Raw genomic sequence first — 19,745 nt, forward strand, 5'->3', positions numbered from 1 at the left:
AAATATGCAGTGACTAGGTGCTGACCTATTGCTTGGAGGTGTGCGTGTGTGTATGAGTGTGTATTTATGCATGTTTTTGCGTTGTGTGTACATCATATATTTCCCGTAATCAACTATTCAATGTACCTGTGTTTAACTCAAGTCCTCTCTTGTCAACATTGCAAAGAGACAACTGAAACATCATGTACAGCAAACAACAGGCAGAATGTTCGCACAAACACACATAACAAACTGCAAAAGCATCCGCATAACCGAACAATCTGCAATCTACTACAAACTCGGAAGTGCACACTGTCTAAAATAACCCTTTGGGGGAACAGAATACAAAAAGATGCAGAGAAGCGGAAAGAATCAAACACCGAAATACACTCTCCTCGTCTCTTCTCCTTCCATCTCTCTCTTCTCTTCTCCTTCCATCTCTCTCTTCTCTTCTTCTTCTCGCACACATAGACACACATGCACATGCTTTCTCTATTGACATGTAGATAAATCAGAGGGAGACCAAGCAGTCACTGATGTGAAATGAAAATGACACTAATCTGCTGTTACCATAACACACAGAGACGCATCAATTATTAACACCTACAATAACTCCCCCCTCTCTTCTCTCTTTCTCGTCTTCCTTATCGCTCTTCCTCTATTGTGTAACTCTCACTAGATGGATGTGACAGAGTTTGTTAAAAGCTCCCCTGTGTTCAAGTACTGTGGTTTGGCCTTTTGATGACATGTATATTCTAGTCCTGTTTTCTATTCTTTGGAGATCAGTGATTTCTCTGAAAAATATGCTCAAGGTTTGTCAAGAGGGTCTCATGATGGAGAGGTTGGCATCTCTCATCTACTTCAACAGCATCACATGTCTGAAGTGACCTTTTCCTCACCAAATAGGGTTTTCTCTGAACACCTTTTCCTCAGCAAATGTATAGAAATGAGAAACAAAATACAGTGAATACAGAAGATTGTTATAAATGTGTGTACACCATTAAGAAAAGTGAATACAACTTGAAAAGACATTGAAGCTTCTTCTATGTCTGTAAAATTGTGCAAGTAAATATACATATTATTGAGCCATAGAGAAGGCGAGAAAGTAAATAAAGCCCAATTCTGGACAGTAATCACATTTGTCCGAATCACAATGTGATGTGAGATAATATTACCTTTTAACAGAGAAAGATTAGGCCTCAAAGCTCAAATGTCTAAACTGGAAAATTCCTCTGCCCAATGCACCCAGGCATGAGACACAAGTCAAGTCGATAATATTTATATCGGCAATAATAAAAATTAAAAATGTGGGGCTTTACAATCTGTGCAGCACACCGCACCCTCTATCTGTAAACCCTCACATTGCTTTACATGCTAATGACATGCCTTATTTATCATTTTTGCAACTCATATATGTTGACTAACCTATCCTTCCTTTCTCCCCTACCTGTTCCCCCTCTGCTCTCCTACACAGGTAACCGTTTCTTCCTGACGTCATTTGGCGCTCTGTATTTCTCAGAAGTGCAGAAGGAAGATGCTCTGTCCACCTACCGCTGCATCACAAAGCACAAGTACAGTGGAGAGACTCGCCAGAGCAATGGAGCCAGGCTCTCTGTTATGGGTAGGCAAAGTTTCCTTTTCCACTAAAAGTACTAAAATGCCATCAAAACATGAGCAGCTGCTTGTCTTTTACAATTGTATTACTTGATAGAATTGCATTACAGAGTTTTATGTTTTAGAGGAATAGTTTAACAGTTGTAAAATAAACTTTGTTTAGTTGTGTTGCCAAGATGAGATGAGAAAATCAACACTACTCCGTACAGTAAATATCAAGCTGTAGCCTGGAGGTGTATACCTTAGCTCAGCCTAACAGCAAACAGCTAGCCTGGGAAGATAATCCACCTACCAGTACTTATGGTTCAAGTTCAAGGAAATATATTGTCTCTGTACAACACAGGTTTGTGCAATGAAATGGAGTTTAAAGATCCTTAACCAGCATAGAAGCATACAAATAACACGTGTTATCCAAGTTACTACTATAGTGCAGCCCATAACTCATAGCCAGGCTAGCTGTGTCCACTGTTTACAGCCTTTGTGCTAAGCTAACCATCTGCTGGCTGTAGCTTTATGTTATGGTACAGACATGGGTGTATTATCAATGTATTCATTTAACTCTCAGTAAGAATTATCTAACTATTCCTTAGGAACCAAATTTATGAATTCATGAATTTACGTTTCTTTCTGTGTCGTGCTACACCCACAGACCCTACGGAGTCCACCCCCTCAGTGCTGGATAGTTTCCAGTCCGGTGAGGTGCAGATGGGGCACAGCGTTGAGCTGCCCTGTGTTGCATCCGGATACCCAAACCCCACCATCCGATGGATGAAGGATGGTCGGCCTTTACCTGCTGACTCCCGCTGGACACGGCGCATCACCGGCCTCACCGTTTCCGACTTGAGGCTTGAGGACAGTGGCAACTACATCTGTGAGGTCACCAACAGCTTTGGCTCCAAAGAGGTGACGGGTCATCTTAATGTCATAGGTGAGTAAAACACTAAAGAGATTACAGTAGAAGAATAAAATCTCAAAATTCAGCACACAACAATGCATCACTTAGCACTCCCTTAGCTATCTTGACCTCCATTGTTCAACACTGACAAGTGCAGTTGGAGCGTAAGTGAGATGGACAGAAGTAATGAATGATGATGTCAGGTCATGGACAGGTGCAATGGAGACATCATATAAGCTCTGTTGGCTTTGCCCTGGCCCCGTGCCTGCTACACGACAACCCCCCCCCCCCCCCCCCCCCCCCCCCCCCCACACATCCCACCCTCACAACCCACCCTCGTCTGGGCCGAGCGTGAGCCTGATGTCCAAGGACGGCTCGTTCCCCCGCTGTGCTCTCAAACCCCAGCGAGGCGTTGCTACGGTGACAGAGCAGACCAGTGGTCTTGCAGGCCTGTCGCTCTGTTTACCAAGGACGTGAAGGAGGGAGGGAAAAACAGAGAGAATTTCATAATGCTGTGTGTTTGAATGAATGAGGAGGGGACGCTGGGAGAGAAGATGTCACACTTGTGGAGAGGAGAAGAGGGAGGAGCTGGAGAGAGGAGTGGGGTTGGGTAAAGGGTGAAGTTAGTGGACACTGGGCAGACTGGCCATGGGGCACATCACGGCGCATCCCACAAACCTCCTATGACAGGGCATAGAAGGTGGTACACATACACACACACTTGAACACACACTTGCAGTATGTGCACTCATTGCCTGTGAAGAAAGTCTTACACATGCACTGTCACTCTCTCACACACATTCAGCAGCCTCCAGCACTTAACACCAGCTGCTTTATTGCTCACTGACATTTTCTCCCCTTTCTGTCTCTCTGTCTCGGTTTTCCTCGCTGCCTAGCACACACACTATCACACACATAAGCAATGGAAGAAGTCTTGACACACAGACAACTAATACACACCAAAACAAAATGTGATTTGTGTTTCCTGGCCCTTACTCAATACAAATTGCTTTTGTTCAGCTATGGAAGTTATACCACCACTGTAATGTTTCTCAATGTTTAGGTTGTGACTTGTGAATGAGAAGGTGTGGCTAACATTTCCTTTTCTCTTTTCTTTTCCTTATCTCTAGATCCACTGCGGGTCACCTTGTCTCCCAAGAACCTGAAGACGGGGATCAGCAGCACAGTCATCCTATCCTGTGCCGTCCAGGGTTCCCCGCACTTTATGGTGTCCTGGTACCGTAACACTGAATCTGTCCTGCCCGATCAGCACTTTTCCATCCAGGGGGCTCACAATGAGACATTGTTCATTTCCGCCGCACAAAAGAGACACTCGGGAGCTTACCAGTGCTTTGCCACGCGCAAGGGCCAGACCGCCCAGGACTTCTCCATCATACTGCTGGAAGGTGAGGACAGAAAGGGATTACCATGGCGGTGAATAATCATGAACGTGTACATCACAAACACTGTCCGGGGTTATTGTGCTGGTGTTTCTTCTGATGCTTAATAAGACAACAATTACGCATGATTTACATTATATAAATCCACCTATGGAGAAATTATGATATGTTTGTACTTTGTATTTGCAGTCCTGTTGGCAGTTTTTTTCTGTATTTCCAAAAATATACTATTGAGGATTGTTAACAAGGGAGAGAAAACTGATTGAGTGATAACAGTTTATTTTACATTAAACTGATAATTGCATAGGATTCCTGGTATGTTCATCGAGTGTAATCTCTCAAATTATTTAAATGTAATTGTACTTTTATCACACACATTGAGTACATGCATATACTGTATACGCCCATAGCCTATGTATCTTCATATGGATAAGGTAAGTCTAGCACACAAGCAGATTGGCTGTATTATGTTTGACTTTATGCAGCTCCATTTAGTTTCTGACTGAAGTGTTACTTTTTAATTCAGTACCTTACAACACATGTCATATGCTTCTGCTTCCTAGAGTATGGTGGTTTTTAACATAGTGCTAATTTAAATACAATGTAACACACTGTTATCATTTGTTCTAAATTCTCCCCTCTCGTGTCTTGTTCCTCAGATGGTACGCCCCGTATTGTCGCCTCCTTCAGTGAGAGGGTGGTGGTCCCCGGTGAACCCTTTTCCCTGATGTGCGCTGCCAAAGGAGCGCCCCCCCCCACCATCACCTGGACCCTGGACGACGAGCCTGTGGCCCGGGACCTGTCGCGTGTCCGAGCCAGCCAGTACACGCTCTCCGACGGCAGCACTGTGAGCCACGTCAACGTCAGCAGCCCGCAGATTCGCGATGGAGGAGTGTATCGGTGCGCCGCACGAAACTCGGCCGGTAGTGCCGAGTACCAAGCGCGCATAAACGTAAGAGGTGCCTGTCTACTTTTCAATATCAGTCATACAGATGCTTACCATAGCCTGACCCCTACCCTGTACCCTTCTATATCTCTACCTCTATCTCTATATGTGTGTTTTGCTTTATTGTAAATATACTTTTCTTTCTCTTTACTTTTTTGTTCTGTCCGTCAATCTTTATTCTTGTGTGTTACTGTATTTGTTGCTTCAGCAGCACATATGGTGTTTATGTTGTTTTTCTCATTCTCTTTCTTTCTTGCAGTTTGTTAATGTCCTGTTGTCATGCTTACTGTGGCTCTGCACATGTGCCTGTGAAAAAGCACATGCATAAGAACACATACAAAATGCACCCACTGATCCACCTACTTCAGTTACCTGTGCACACACACACACACACACACACACACACACACACACACACACACACACACACACACACACACACACACACACACACACACACACACACACACACACACATGTACAGGCATACAAATTGTTCAAATAGAGATTTTTTTGCAAAACATATAGAAAGACAAAGTGACAAAAAGAGATGAAGTGAGATTTAGCAAATGTGAGACAAATGCATGAAGACACTTTAGAAGAGAAAGAAACGGAGGGCAACAGATAGAGGGAAGAGAGAGCTGAAATAAGAGAAGAGGTTAGAAGAGTGAGGAGTGCCAGTGTCTGCTGAGGGAGTGATGGTGAACTCTGGTGACAGGACTGGTGATGTCACTGTCGTCGGAGACAACAGACACTGATGGACAGGGATGTATCACGCTCTGTCTCTCTGTTTCTCTATCTGTTTCTGTTTTCTCTGTTGTTTGTGGAGATGTGTAGTTGTGACATGTGAGTCCGCTCTAAGATGACATGCCAGGATAATCATTGGAGTGAGAATGAGCTTCATTGCCAGAGAGTTTCAGCTCTACATGCAAGACATATTCAACAAATACACACATACATGGACTCACACCTGCATAACCACACACACGAGAAAGCAGTAACACATTGGTAAGCGTACCCACTTGCTGAAATGTGATACACTCAACTTATCCCGTTCAGTGAGAGGCCAGCAGCAAAGATACTGATCCACATAGACTTTGTTGAACACACATGCACGTTATACTGTATATGTGCTTGTGTGTCGGCGTGTGTGTGTCTGTGCTACTGAATAATACATCTTTCACTCGTCAGAGCTGAGACTTCAAAGCTCAGCACACACTGAGAAAAGAAGGAGAGAGAAACGGAGGAAGAGAAGTGGGGGTAGGAGGGCTGGAAGGAGAAACAAAAACAAAGATACAAGACTTACAATGGTGAGAAGGTCACAGGAGAAGTGACGGATGACTGAGGGATCGCTCCCAGTGACTTCCAGTAATGCTAAACACATGTTGTGTCCGTCTGACTGTCTGTCTGCCTGTTGGCCGACAGCCTTCAGTCTCTGTCTTTTGGCAACAGTACATGACAAACATATTGAGGCATTCAAGATTAATTTCTGTTATATATTTGTATTTTTTATCAGATCTTTCCTAGATGTTTTGATCCTGTGAGTCTACTGTGCCAATTACTGTACTTGTTTTGACCATTATTGCTAATTCTCCTCGTCCCTCAAAACACTATGCAGTTTGAACCTTATAGATTTCACATGTTCATTACTTTGAAACCATTATAATACAATGTGTTTTTCACACTAAGCAACCTTTAACAATGTACAGCACTTTACCCATGCCCCACAGTCAATACAAAATGCATTGAACATTTCCATGATAGGCTGGCCCTGCACTCTACACATGTGGCAGGTTCAGGAGACATTGACAGTGATGCAACTCATAGCAGTTTGCACTCTGACATCTCTCTTTCTCTTTATACACTCACATGCTTTTTTTCTCTTCTGTCTCTTAACTACTCCCCAACTCCCTTCCTTTTCAACTCTCCCATTTATTCCTAAAATTCCAAAACCTGTTTCTGACACCATCATCTAACGATTTTATAATTTTTCCCTCTATTTTCTTCCTCTTGTCAATCCTTCTCTGCATCCCTCTCCCTCTGCCCATATGTCTCTCTCTGCCCATCAGGTCCACCGAGGATTCGGCCTATGAAGAACATCACTGCAGTGGCAGGAAGAAACTCTTTCATAAACTGCCGTGTGATTGGGTACCCTTATTACTCAATCAACTGGTACAAGGAGGGGCTTCTGCTGCCTGACAATCATCGCCAGGTGGATTTTGCTCTCTGCATTTCTGCTCAAAATATATCAGAACCTGGGGGGGGGGGAGGAATGGGGAGGTCTGAATCAGTGCCGGATATGTTTTGGACTTAGAATCATCTCATTTGAATTCACAGCTTTTACAAAATGTGTGAGTAAGAAGACCATTCATGCATCATAACACTAATGGTTTCTGTTCAGGTGGTTTATGAGAATGGGACCCTGAAGCTCAGCGATGTTCAGAAGGGGATGGATGAGGGGGCCTACGTCTGCAGCGTGCTCATCCAACCACAGCTGTTCATCACGCAGACTGTCTATATCACCGTCAAAGGTCAGTTGCAGGTCATCATTTAAATAGGTGAAAACTTTGTCAGTTTTACAGTTCTTTTACATAAGGCTGAAGAGTCATACAGATGTCTCTCAATATAGCAGCACTCATAATCAGTTTGTTCGGTGGTGTAACTGATACATAAGTGTATACTTTTGGGGGGATTGTCCAATGAGTTAAACATATTGAGTGAATATATATTTATATCATAATTTAGGTGAATCTAGGTGTGTTTGAGAGGGCCATGATGTCGAAGACGCAGGCGGAAGAAATTATGAATGAATTAGAGGGTTACTGAAGGAGGGATGGAGAGCGAGTAAGACTGGGAGCAGGAGGGGGAGAGTGAAACAGGGGGAGAGGAAGAAGAAAGCTGTACGCTCTGCATTGCCTCTAATAACCCCTGATTAAGGGGCAGAGCCGACAGTGCAGCCTCTCAACCACATGTTGAGTGCTATTGGATAAAATGTATGTGTGTGCATGCTATTCTTATGCAAATAGGTGTGTGAATTACATAGTGTTAGTGTGTGCTATATATTCTTCATGTCATCTTGTATGATATTCGCTCTTCTCTCCGGCGATGGCATGACACGTTTCTTTAAGGAAGTTGTTGAGTGTGAGTTTTGTGTGTTTCGCCTTGAAATTAGCCGATGTGTGAAGTCTGTGATGCTCGGGTGTCTTTGCAGTGTTTTTCTATGCGTGTACACAAGCGTACTTGTATGGACATGCACATGCGTGGGTAAATGTGCATTAGCTGCGTTTGGTATGGGTGTAGGTATGTGCTTGTATAAATGTGTGCTCGTCATGTCTCTGATTTAATTAGATGAATTTTAACGAGGCCCAGATTAAATCCCCCAGATGTCTCAGCTGTTACCCCCCCACCACCACCACAACCCTCCCCTCCTTCCCCACTCCAAACCACCGCCATCACCTCCGCTGCTCTCCATAGCAACACCGTTCTTCCCCCGGCGGATGGGGCTCTAATTAGAGCAGCTATTATAGGCTGGCTTTACCAGGGCAGGGTGGAGTGGAGTGGAGGGGGCACAGGCAGCTGCAGAGTGGGGAGTGGGCTAGTAGGCCAGGGTGCGGTGTTTTTGAAGGATTGGGGGTCCAGGCTTTGATGAAAGACTTAAGAAATCAGATGGACAGAAACACCACTAGTTTACCGATTAGCATGTCAGGTAAAAATAGCAGATTCTGAACCATGCTCTCTGAAAAAAACCTCACTCTGTCTTTATGTCTCCCACCTCTGTATCCTTCTACCTAACATCACTCACTCACTCTCCCATCCCATGTCCCCTCGATGCCCCCCAATCTTCACATCTATGTGTCTAACCATATTCTCTCTGTGTCTTCACATCTGACTCTTTTCTTTATCCTTAATTTATTCATATCTGCCTCAAATCTCTATATTCACCTCTTACTCACCCACTCATTTAAACAACCCTCTGACTGATTCATTCATCTTTTCCCTTTATTTTCCATTCCTTATCATCATATATTTCCTCGATTTCATCTGCCTGAACTATCTGTTTAACTTATGTCGGTTACTTCACCTCTACTTCATATTTATTTACTCCACCTTCCTTACCTTTCCATCTCTTGCTCAATCTTTCATCCACCCCTTCTCCACCTCTTACAGTTCCTCCACTGATCCAGCCATTTGACTTTCCACCCACTTCCATCGGTAAACTGATGTACATCGCCTGCGTGGTGTCGTCTGGAGATATGCCAATACGCATCACATGGCGCAAGGACGGGCAGGAGATCGTGGCCTCCTCGGGCATCACCATCGACACAAAGGAGTTCATGAGCTCTCTTCAAATATCCAAAGTGTCGCTCAAACACAATGGCAACTACACCTGCATTGCTAGCAACGATGCTGCCACTGTCAGCACGGAGAGGCAGCTCACAGTTACAGGTAAGAACAAGTGGAGCGGAGAATATAAGTATAAAAGTGATATTTTGAAAGGGTTGAAGGGTAAAGGGAAGAGTTTTTTAATGAAATAAGGGATTTAGTATTGCAGTCAAATAAGGTTGGGTGACTTAAAGTTGGAGTATGGTCAAAATTAAGTGTTTTTTTATTCATATCTTCTCTCCTTCTTCCCCCAGTGCCTCCTCGGTTTGTGGTTCAGCCCAACAATCAGGATGGGATCTATGGGAAGGCAGGGATCCTAAACTGTTCAGTAGATGGGTACCCTCCTCCAAAAGTCATGTGGAAACATGCCAAAGCTGCACTAGGTACATGACCCATGTTTCATTGTTTATCTGGTGTGTCTCTGCTGGCTGTTCTTGACACATTGTCATATTTATAAGTTCACACCACCCAAAAAAAGTTTGATCAAAATCTATGAATCCTCAGTTAAGGTACAATTCATCATAATCTCCTGTCTCTTTCTGTCTAGCGGGTATTGGGAATCCGCAGCAGTATCACCCTGTGCCTCTGACGGGCCGTATCCAGATCATGGGTAACGGCTCTCTACTCATCCGACATGTCCTGGAAGAGGATCGGGGCTTCTACCTCTGTCAGGCCTCCAATGGCGTGGGCTCAGACATCAGCAAGAGCATGGTTCTTACCGTTAAGAGTGAGTATACAATCTAACGCGAGCTAATGTTGCAGAGTACGAGTTTTTCATGCCATACCTGACTGCGGAGAGGCCATCTGGGATGCTCCAATGCTTCGGCCTTATCAGTCTTCACGCAAACTGTTGCAACCCAATGAGCCAGCTCGCACTGCTCTCCCTGTGATGTGTGGGCAGCAAAGCTGACCATGGACATAAGAGCAAAACAATCAAGAACACTGAGAGGGAGAATGGGGGTTTGTGTCAGTGTGTGTGTGTGTGTGTGTGTGTGTGTGTGTGTGTGTGTGTGTGTGTGACAGGCAGCGAGAAAGTGAGCAACTGAGCAATTGATCTTTTGACTCTTGGGATCTGTCTGCACACAATCAAAAACACTTTGAGCTTAATCATTATCTGCAATCAATCTCTCTCATCCTGCCCTCACTGTCAGTAACACCCCTATGTAAGGCAATGTGAACATGCATGGGGGAAATATACACCCATACAGTCAATATCAAGTCAAGCATTACAAGTGGGCAGTTTTCTTTGAAGGAAGCGGTGCCTTGACCTTAACAAACAGCAATACCAACAAAAGAGATGTTAACGCTTAATATCTGGCTTCTTTTGACATCTGCAAACACAGACACATGTAACCAGGTGCACATAAAGACAGGCAATAGTTTCACCAAGCTCTGCTTTCACAGGATTGCCTCTCTCTCCCTGGTGTTAGTGTTATTGATTGAACCGTTCCTCTCCTCTGCCTCTCTCAATTCTGTCTGTTTCGCTCAGTGGAGAGGGAGAAAAAGAGGAAAAGAGGAAAAGAGGGAGGGTGAGATGAATTAGTGATGAAAACAAAACAGCAGAACCCTCCTCAGATCGGTATATTGTGTGTGTGTGTGTGTGTGTGTGTGTGTGTGTGTGTGTGTGTGTGTGTGTGTGTGTGTGTGTGTGTGTGTGTGTGTGTGTGTGTGTGTGTGTGTGTGTGTGTGTGTGTGTGTGTGTGTGTGTGTGTGTGTGTGTGTGTGTGTGTGTGTGTGTGTGTGTGTGTGTGTGTGTGTGTGTGTGTGTGTGTGTGTGTGTGTGTGTGTGTGTGTGTGTGTGTGTGTGTGTCCAGAGAAGATTGGGAGTGATTTTGTGTATAGGGTGTACACGAAAGGTGGAGTGTATCGCTTCTTCCTGTCCATTCACCTACACTCCAGTGTTAACTATTGGAGAATAGGAGAGGAGGTGTATTGACTTTATCTCATTGACCATAGCTCTTCATTACTCTACTGCAATGGAACTTGGCTACACTGAACTCCACCTTTTAAACTGCCCTATTCTCTTCTCTTCTCCATTTCACGTCTTACTCTCTTTCCACTTAAACCCTGCTTATTATCCACTTACTCCATCTTTTCCTCCTCTCTCTCTTTCTTATCCGCCTCTGTCTTCTAATATCCCCCTCATCAATCTGTTTACTGCCACCATTTCGCCCTCATTTGTCCTCCCCTTCTCTTCATCTCACACTTCATTTCCCTTCTCCTTCCAGTCCCCGCGATGATCACCAGTCACCCCAACACCACCATGGCTAAGAAGGGTCACTTGAAGGAGCTGAACTGCACAGCCAGGGGAGAATGGCCCATCATCATCCGCTGGGAGAGAGGCGACACAGTCATTGACCCTGACCGCAACCCCCGATACTCCATTATCACCAGTCCCAACGAGAAGACGGACGAGGTGTTGTCTACGCTCAAGGTAAGAAGCTCTTATATAGAGTAAGGCATCTAATTCACGATATCACACAGCAATTTATTTATGACTCTTACTCAGTTGACAAATAGATAGCTTTCACTTTTCTCTTATGTCTGTCTGAGCTCTGTTTTTATGAGTCAAGGCAGTACAAGGCAGATTCTAGTGTGCAGTGTGGGAAATAACCATAGACTGTATATATACAAAATAACGGGGAAATCAGACAGAGTCCATCATCCTATCTGTCAGTGTGTTAGAGGTTATTAAAGGTTGGTAACAGTCAAGGCCTATCTAATTGTTTAACATCAGTTTGCTCTGCACCATGATATATCATCACTTAGCTGTTAGTGTTCGGACCATCATCTCATGAGAGGAAGCTATTCAGTTTTGGGACATCCACACAACATATTTTGCCAAAAAAGAATGATGTCTCTCTTCCGTTAGACCTGAAAATAGCCATGTCATTATTGTGCTCCACCACACAGCGTTGGTTAAGGCAGCCACATGTCTACCTCCACTAAAATGATGTGTTGGGTATCACAGGAAAGGTGAAAATGTGCAGGCAGCTGTTGCACCTGTTGATGGACTGTCTTTGGTTTATGATACTAAGAGAGGGTCACCCTGTAACAACCAAGAGCAGCTAAATAACTGTGTGTCCAGTGAGATTTGAGGATAACCCCCCCTCCTGCTGTTTTGATGCTCACAAGAGGGAACAAGCTTGTGTTTGCATATTCCACAAGATTAACTCACCTTTGGTGTCATTTATCCATCTCAAAATATAGACTTCAGATGGAACTCTTACCTGTCGCCTTAAACGGATTGTAATTCATCTCATTACAAATAATTCATCTATTTCACGTGTGCTTTTAGATATATCTACTTGTTAAAGCATGTATTTTTATTTAAAGTACAGGCAAAACATGCTTCAATAGGGTTATTGTGATTTAGCGACAGTCTGTGAGGATACACCATTACCAGCTAAAGGGACACAAATGGCACAGAGGGTGTGTCATTTGACGTTTTTTGAGCAGGTGGGTGGCAAGAAGTGAATCTTGACACCTGGGGTTACCGAGTGCAGCTCTCCTCCCAATGCAGCGAGCGGTGACTCACTTAAATACCAAAAATGCGGGAAGAGTAAAATATGTACTGACACCAGGGCAATGAAGCTGTGCTTTACATTCAAAGATGTTGTTGGTCTCTTTGACATTTTGTATTCATACCTTTCTCCAAACAGCTAAAGCCAGCAGAGCGTGAGGATTCAGTCTTCTTCTCATGTCATGCTATCAACTCTTACGGCGAAGGACGAGGCCTTATCCAGCTCACTGTGCAAGGTAACCATTCATATACAAATGCATGTACCATCCCCATTTTAGATTGATCACAGCTTCACAAACCTGCTTTTTCCAACCAAAAGTGTCTCTGTTTTGGTGTCGCCATTTCCTCCCTAATGTTGTTCTTCTCCCTTTGTACCTAATTTAAATCGTCAGAGCCCCCAGACCCTCCAGAGTTGGAAGTGCGAGAAGTGAAAGATCGCAGTATGAATCTACGGTGGACACAGAGATTTGATGGAAACAGTGTCATTACCTCGTACGATATTGAGTATAAGAACAAGACAGGTAGGTGAAAAAAGGTATTTTATTAATTTCACAGGAAATAGGATAGAAAATGTAATCTGACAGCGTATGTATGTGCTGAGCTCTTGGTGTTTATTTTTCTTTATTTGAAACACAACAGAATGTATAGAAATTGACTGTTGAACTAAATATTATTCTCAAGAGCTGTATTTGAGTCTAAATAGGACTTAGTGTTCAAAATGTCATACTAACATACTGCATACAACATTTGCCCCATGCCCCTCTTTCGTAACTGTTTTATTCAACCAGTTGGATAAAACACTGAGTTCAGTTCAGACTTTGCACAATGTTAGAATGGGATTTCAATCATAGCCTTAATATTGCATAAGAGTCAGAACAACATATCCACAAATTAATCAAAATGTGTTTTTTGAAGTGGGATTATGATGGCCAACTAAGTAATTTATCATTTACATTTCCACCAGATACCTGGGAGCTGAAGCATGCAACCCGAAACATCTCCCCCAGCAACAATCAGGCCAACATCGTGGACCTGCACCCCGCCTCTGTCTACAGCATCCGCATGTACTCCTATAACTCGATAGGCAAGAGCGAGGCCAGCAAGGAACTCACCATCAGCACAGAGGAAGCACGTAAGTACAGCACTGCACTAATGTGAGCAAATATTTCCTTTTTGCTTGTTGTTGCTTGTTGCTAGGACATGCAACCCATATAACCCTCTCTCACAAATCTCTGTCTCTGCAGAGCCTGATGGTCCTCCCATGGAGGTGATCCTGCAGCCTGTGACCTCTCAAAGTATCAGGGTCACATGGAAGGTAAAGTATTCAAATTGCCTGCCTTCTGAACAGCTATGTACTTTCTAAAAGATTATGTTTGTGTAACATTGAATTATCTGATCGTCTCACATTGTAGCTGCTTGCAAAGTAATCTAATATGTTTTTGATGTCAGTACTGTATATCTGTTTTTCATTCTTCAGGCCCCCAGGAAGGAGCTGCAGAACGGGGTTATCAGGGGTTACCAGATTGGATACAGAGAGAACGGCCCGGGCAGTAACGGCCAGTACAGCATTGTGGAGATGAAGGCCACTGGAGACAGTGAGGTCTACACCCTGGACAACCTGAAGAAGTTTGCTCAGTATGGTGTGGTGGTCCAGGCCTTCAACAGAGCCGGCACAGGACCCTCCAGCTCAGAGATCAATGCCACAACACTGGAAGATGGTGAGGATCGCAGTAAACAGCACACACATATATATATATCTCAGCATGGGGACTTATGGGGAAAGGGATGTATTTTATCTTGTCTGTTTAAGAGAGGAAATGTGAACTGGTCACCAGCAGCAATAAAGGACACAAGTTAAACTGCATGGTGTATTAAAAACAGTGGCAGAGTAAACTGTCAGGCCTATGAAATATCCCCCACTGTCTGCTCTGGCTTTGATTCACTGTTACTGCAGTTTGTCTGCTGCCATTGTTCTTTTAGCTGTCTCACTGTCTGATCTATGTCAAATCATGCCATGCTTTGTATCCTAAAATTACTATATTCTCTCTCTTCTCTCAACAAGAATAAATGTTGGCTGCTGGCATCCAAATGCTTTTTACAAATACCAAGGACACACATAGTCTCATAGACACAGTACCCATTCAGCAGCACCGCAAAGAGCATTGAGTGATCCCTGTACAGTGAGACATGCAGAGATACTGCTATGCAGCCTGATGGGCCAAATGTTGAGCGAATGGATAGATGAATGAGCAAATGATTGAATGGACTACAAAAGCATTTCCCAGTATTCATATTATGAAATATATAGGTTATTATTATATCTGCAATACACACCTCTATTCAGCTCCAAACCAAACACTTTTTAATTTGAGATTATCTACAACCAAATTTAATAGAGATCTGCAAAAACATTTTTTTAAATGTATTTTTTCCTAAAACATAAAGAAATAGGGCAAAGATTATCCATCACTGTCTGCGTGTTCGTATTGAACAGAGTCACTATTTAGATTCCTTTTTTTTCATTATTAGAAATCACTTTTTAGTAGGAGTATGGACTTCATTCATGTTGGGGATTGGACCTCCAAAGGCTTTCTTGTAAACTAATAATACATTTTACCTTTTGACCTTTGGCCAGGAAGGAGCCAAATGAATCCCAAAAGAAGCTGCCATATTCTAACAACACACCCATACAAGGACAAATATCATCATATCTTATAAGAACACTTGGTATTGTTCTTGAAATATATTGTTGTTCTTGTGCTCCTTTTTTTCAGCGTTGAGCTGCAATCAATTCAATTAATCTGTACGCTTGAAATGCACATTTCTTTCACTACATGCCGCCTCTCTCAATCATACATGTACCTCATCCACATTTGTTTTTTCTCCCCATACAAACATACAAATACGTCACATACATACTTGTCCACCCAGTGAACATTTGGCGGAGCCCCATTGGTCCAGAGCCGGATGAGCCCTCCAGTTCTTCCCTATGGCTGTCACCGTGGCGACAGTGATATTGATGGCCATTATGATAATAGTGATAACAACAAGCATACTAAAAATAATTATAATTAGCTTGTCTCTCTGTCTGTCTGTCTCTCTCTCTCTCTCGTTCCCTCCGCTGCTTCCTGCTGTAATTATCCACAGCTGAGCACATTGTCTCTCTGCTCCCTCTTTTCATCTTTTTCTGCCCTTCCCTTGCTCCCCTTGCTTTTAACTCCCTTCCTCCCTTCTTCCTCTGCCCCTCACCCCCTTCTCCTCCTCCTCCCTGTCGCCCAGTCCAAAACTGCCTTTCAGTGTGTCCTCGTATTCCCCTTCTTTTTTTTCTCCTTCCATTTATGTTGTTATTTATGCAAGGTTATTCAATACATCAACAGTCTTACTGATTGGTTGTAGTGTTTCTGCCTTCCATCTTTTTAACCCTGAGATGCACGAGTGACTGGACCCTACACTCTTCCATAAGTGGGTCTAAAAGGACCCGTATTAGAATAATATGTGTTTTTATGGAATTTTTGTCATTTTGGTTAAGAAAAATCTCTTGTATAATATTTAGTATTATATTTTGGTTCACACTAGAAATATTTTATATTTAATTTTTCACTATTTATAATTTTAGAAATTTCTTTTACATTTTGAAAAAAAACGTTTTCCCATAGGATTCCATAGAAAATGCATGCGGGTCAGTTTTGACCCACCTATGGAAGCTTGGGGTACTAATAAAAAAACTACAATTTCTTAAAATGTAAATTAAAAATGTGAATGGCATGATATCCAAAACATGTTTTTTGAGGAATAGCTGGAATATGAAATGATACATTTTTTTAATTACAAAGATACTTCAAGAAAACCACCTCACCGGGTCCAAAAAGACCCACTTATGGAAGCTTGGGGTAGTAATACAAAAACTACAATTTCTTAAAATGTATAAAATGTAAATTTAAAATTAGAATGGCATGATATCCAAAACATGTTTTTTGAGGAATAGCTGGAATATGAAATGATACAAAAATGTAATTACAAAGATACTTCAAGAAAACCACCTCACCGGGTCCAAAAAGACCCACTTATGCATCTAAGGGTTAACCCCGAACCTAATGCTTACAATTTGGAAAACCAGCTCACCTTTTCATTCATATCCTCTTTCTTTGTTTTATATCTCTTGTTAAGGGAGGACAACATATTTTGTTTCAAATTATTTTGCTTAAAGATTTATTTGTGCCAAACCCTGTTTTTCAGAATTATAATCCCCCTTCCCTCTCTTCCTCCGTCCTCCCCCCCACCTCCTCTCTCCACCTCTTCACCAGCTGCAGAGAAATTCCCTGGTGGACTTGGCCAAATCTCTCTCTTTCATTGCTCTCTGTCTTTCACTCGCCTCTCTTCCTCTCTTCCGGCCCCCCTTTCTATCACAAGTTGACTTCTGTTCATCTTCAACACTGTGCGTTATTCAAAGCCTGAAAGACTAATGGTCAGCGGCAGCCAATAGAAGAGACACCTGGGCTTGTGGGGACAGAAGGAGGCTTGTACAGAGAAAGAGAGATGGTGGTTGTAGAGATGGTCCTTTACATCAGGCTGGACGCATGTCATTAGCTTTTTATCGATCGCTAGCCTGTTTACTCACTTCAGGTTTGATATGGAAATGTAGGGGTTTCAGAGAGGAGGTATTTATTTATTAAGTTGCCAATGTCCTAATTTTGAGGCGAAAATGGCAGCCTCTGACCCCTACGACCATGTGATGGACCAGTCATTACATTACATGTCACTTGTTAGACGCTTTTATCCAAAGCGACTTACATACTCAATACTGTGGACAATCCCCACAGGAGCTATTTGGGGTGGAGTGTCTTGCCCAGGGACACAACGACATGCTGACTGCAGTGGGGTTTGAACCTGTGACCCCCTGATCCCAACACGAAGGCTCTATCCACTGCGCCACACGCCTCCCATTACAAACTCAGTTTTTTCAAACCTATTTAGTTTTAAAGTGTAGTGGAGATCTAAAAATATTCATTAATCTCAAATATATCTGGCAACGTTTGGGGGAAATGTGTATCAAATGACGCAAAAACAATTAAATTGATCATTTTTCAAACCTGAATCCTACCTAAAGGGGAAATTAAGTTAAGTCTCTAAAGATACCAAATATTTTCACAGAGAAATGTGTAAAGGTTGTGCACACAGCAATCTAGACTATTGGGTTTTTCAATTATTCACTCTGTATAAACATCATACAGCTTTAATGAAGAGCTAGTATAAGCTGGTGCAAAACATATGAATGGGATATTGTGACAATGTGGAATAAGATCATCCAGTTTAAGCTATTTAAAGGGTTAAATAAAACTAAATTTAGTTATTTTCTCAATTTTATCTGTGGCTTAGCTCAGTCATCAAATGTTTTTCTTCCTTCTACGAATGGACTATTCTTTGTTATGTGATATACATAATGTTAAATAACTGAATATATGTTGTTTTGATCTTAGCATTTATCTTCTCTCTTCCTCTTTGTCTTCAGTTCCAAGCCAGCCTCCTCAGAATGTGCGAGCCATTTCTGTAACATCGGATGAGGCAGTGATCACATGGGCCGAGCCTCCCAGGATGACGCTGCATGGCGTGTTGAAGGGATACCGCGTCGTCTTCTGGGCTGTGTTTCCGGACGGAGGTGTGTTCAGTGTGTCTGTCTTCTTCCTTTAGACCTCAAAACTGCTCAGCCGTTTGTCTGAACATCTCTGTCCTTTTGTTTATCAGAATGGGGTGAAATGCAAAACATCACAACCATCAAGGAGCAGGTGGAGCTCAAAGGCCTGGAGAAGTTCACCAACTACAGCATCCAGGTCCTGGCCTACACCCAGGCTGGAGATGGGGTCCGTAGCAACGTCCTGTACATCCAAACCCGTGAAGACTGTGAGTCCACATTTTAGTAGATCTTTCCACATCTATAATTCAATTCAATTCAAAACCTTTATTTATCCAGGTGAAATCCCATTGAGATCAATGATCTCTTTTTCAAGGGAGACCTGCAGCAGTAGGTTCCACATGAAGACATAAAAACATAAACAACAGAACAACAAAAGGACATCATACAGCAAAAATGACAGGGATTACAATTTACAGGGATTACAATTTACATATCTATCCACATGTACAGGTAATGAATTTACCTTTATGTCTATTGCTTTCACCACACCTTTGGGACAGGTCTAAAGGTTTTTGTGCTTTGTTTAGGCTGCAAGGTGGGAGGCCGAGAGCCTGGGGGGTGCAGGGCGTCTTTGTTAGACTGAGGTTGCTGATTAAAACCCTCTTTGTGCTCTGATGTGCCATTACCAGTGCTAATGAGAATTAAGAAGCCCAAAAGTGTGTGTGGTTACAGAGCCTAAGGGTGTGGGTCTGTGCATGTGAATATGAATATGGGGAAGTGTTGGGGGGTGTCAAGTGCTTTTGCACGTGTACAGTGTCTTAGAGTTGGCGTGCGTGTATGTGTACATGTGTGTGTACAAACGCAATTGTTTGTGTGCAAGTCTCGCTCAGCACCAAGCACAAGGAGAGGGATTAATTCTTTGTGGCTTAGAGAGAATTAATTTTGTGCTTACACTGGCGGGCTGTGGATTACATCCGTATCCGCCTCTCCGCTCCTTCCCTGGGGCCAGGCGGAGGAGGAGGCAGGCGTCTGGAGATGGAGAAAATGAGAGGGTAAAGGGAGCGCAAGAGAGAGGGGGAGAGGGGAAGGGGAGATTCTAAGAAGTGTCATTTCAGAAAATACCTTTCTTCTCTCTTCCTCACTATATCTCCATTTTATGAGCTGGCCCCGCTGCAATAGCTCTTCAAATACGTGTGTTAGTCTTTGAGTGTGCGCGAGTGTGCGCAAGCTGAGTGTCTCCTTTGCCCTGATGCGGGTTGACACTGTGTCCGGGGGCAACCTTTTCACATACGTTTAGCGCTCTCTGTCTCTCTCGGCCTCCCCCCCTTCCCTTTGCCCCTCAGTTGTGTCTGCAGCATATGGAAAAGTGTTTG

General features: G+C 43.2%; 1 protein-coding gene across 2 annotated transcripts in view; it reads left to right on the top strand.

Moving 5' to 3' along the window:
• The window catches only part of LOC117470313 (Down syndrome cell adhesion molecule-like protein 1 homolog), a 96,580-nt gene that overhangs the window by 54,966 nt on the left and 21,869 nt on the right, over positions 1–19,745 (top strand). The window contains exons 4-20 of one of the 2 annotated variants that reach the window (XM_034115043.1): positions 1,454–1,600; positions 2,243–2,521; positions 3,619–3,894; positions 4,548–4,847; positions 6,904–7,046; positions 7,236–7,365; positions 9,002–9,280; positions 9,472–9,600; positions 9,765–9,944; positions 11,446–11,651; positions 12,880–12,976; positions 13,133–13,261; positions 13,705–13,872; positions 13,985–14,055; positions 14,218–14,458; positions 18,250–18,396; positions 18,483–18,638. In XM_034115043.1, coding sequence (XP_033970934.1) covers positions 1,454–1,600; positions 2,243–2,521; positions 3,619–3,894; positions 4,548–4,847; positions 6,904–7,046; positions 7,236–7,365; positions 9,002–9,280; positions 9,472–9,600; positions 9,765–9,944; positions 11,446–11,651; positions 12,880–12,976; positions 13,133–13,261; positions 13,705–13,872; positions 13,985–14,055; positions 14,218–14,458; positions 18,250–18,396; positions 18,483–18,638 — 3,078 coding nt within the window. Of the gene's footprint in view, positions 1–1,453; positions 1,601–2,242; positions 2,522–3,618; positions 3,895–4,547; positions 4,848–6,903; positions 7,047–7,235; positions 7,366–9,001; positions 9,281–9,471; positions 9,601–9,764; positions 9,945–11,445; positions 11,652–12,879; positions 12,977–13,132; positions 13,262–13,704; positions 13,873–13,984; positions 14,056–14,217; positions 14,459–18,249; positions 18,397–18,482; positions 18,639–19,745 lie in introns of those variants that run through there. The other variant, XM_034115044.1, reaches the window with a different exon arrangement.

The sequence above is a fragment of the Trematomus bernacchii genome, unplaced genomic scaffold (genome assembly GCF_902827165.1).
Source record: "Trematomus bernacchii unplaced genomic scaffold, fTreBer1.1, whole genome shotgun sequence".
In the NCBI taxonomy this organism is placed as follows: Eukaryota; Metazoa; Chordata; class Actinopteri; order Perciformes; family Nototheniidae; genus Trematomus; species Trematomus bernacchii.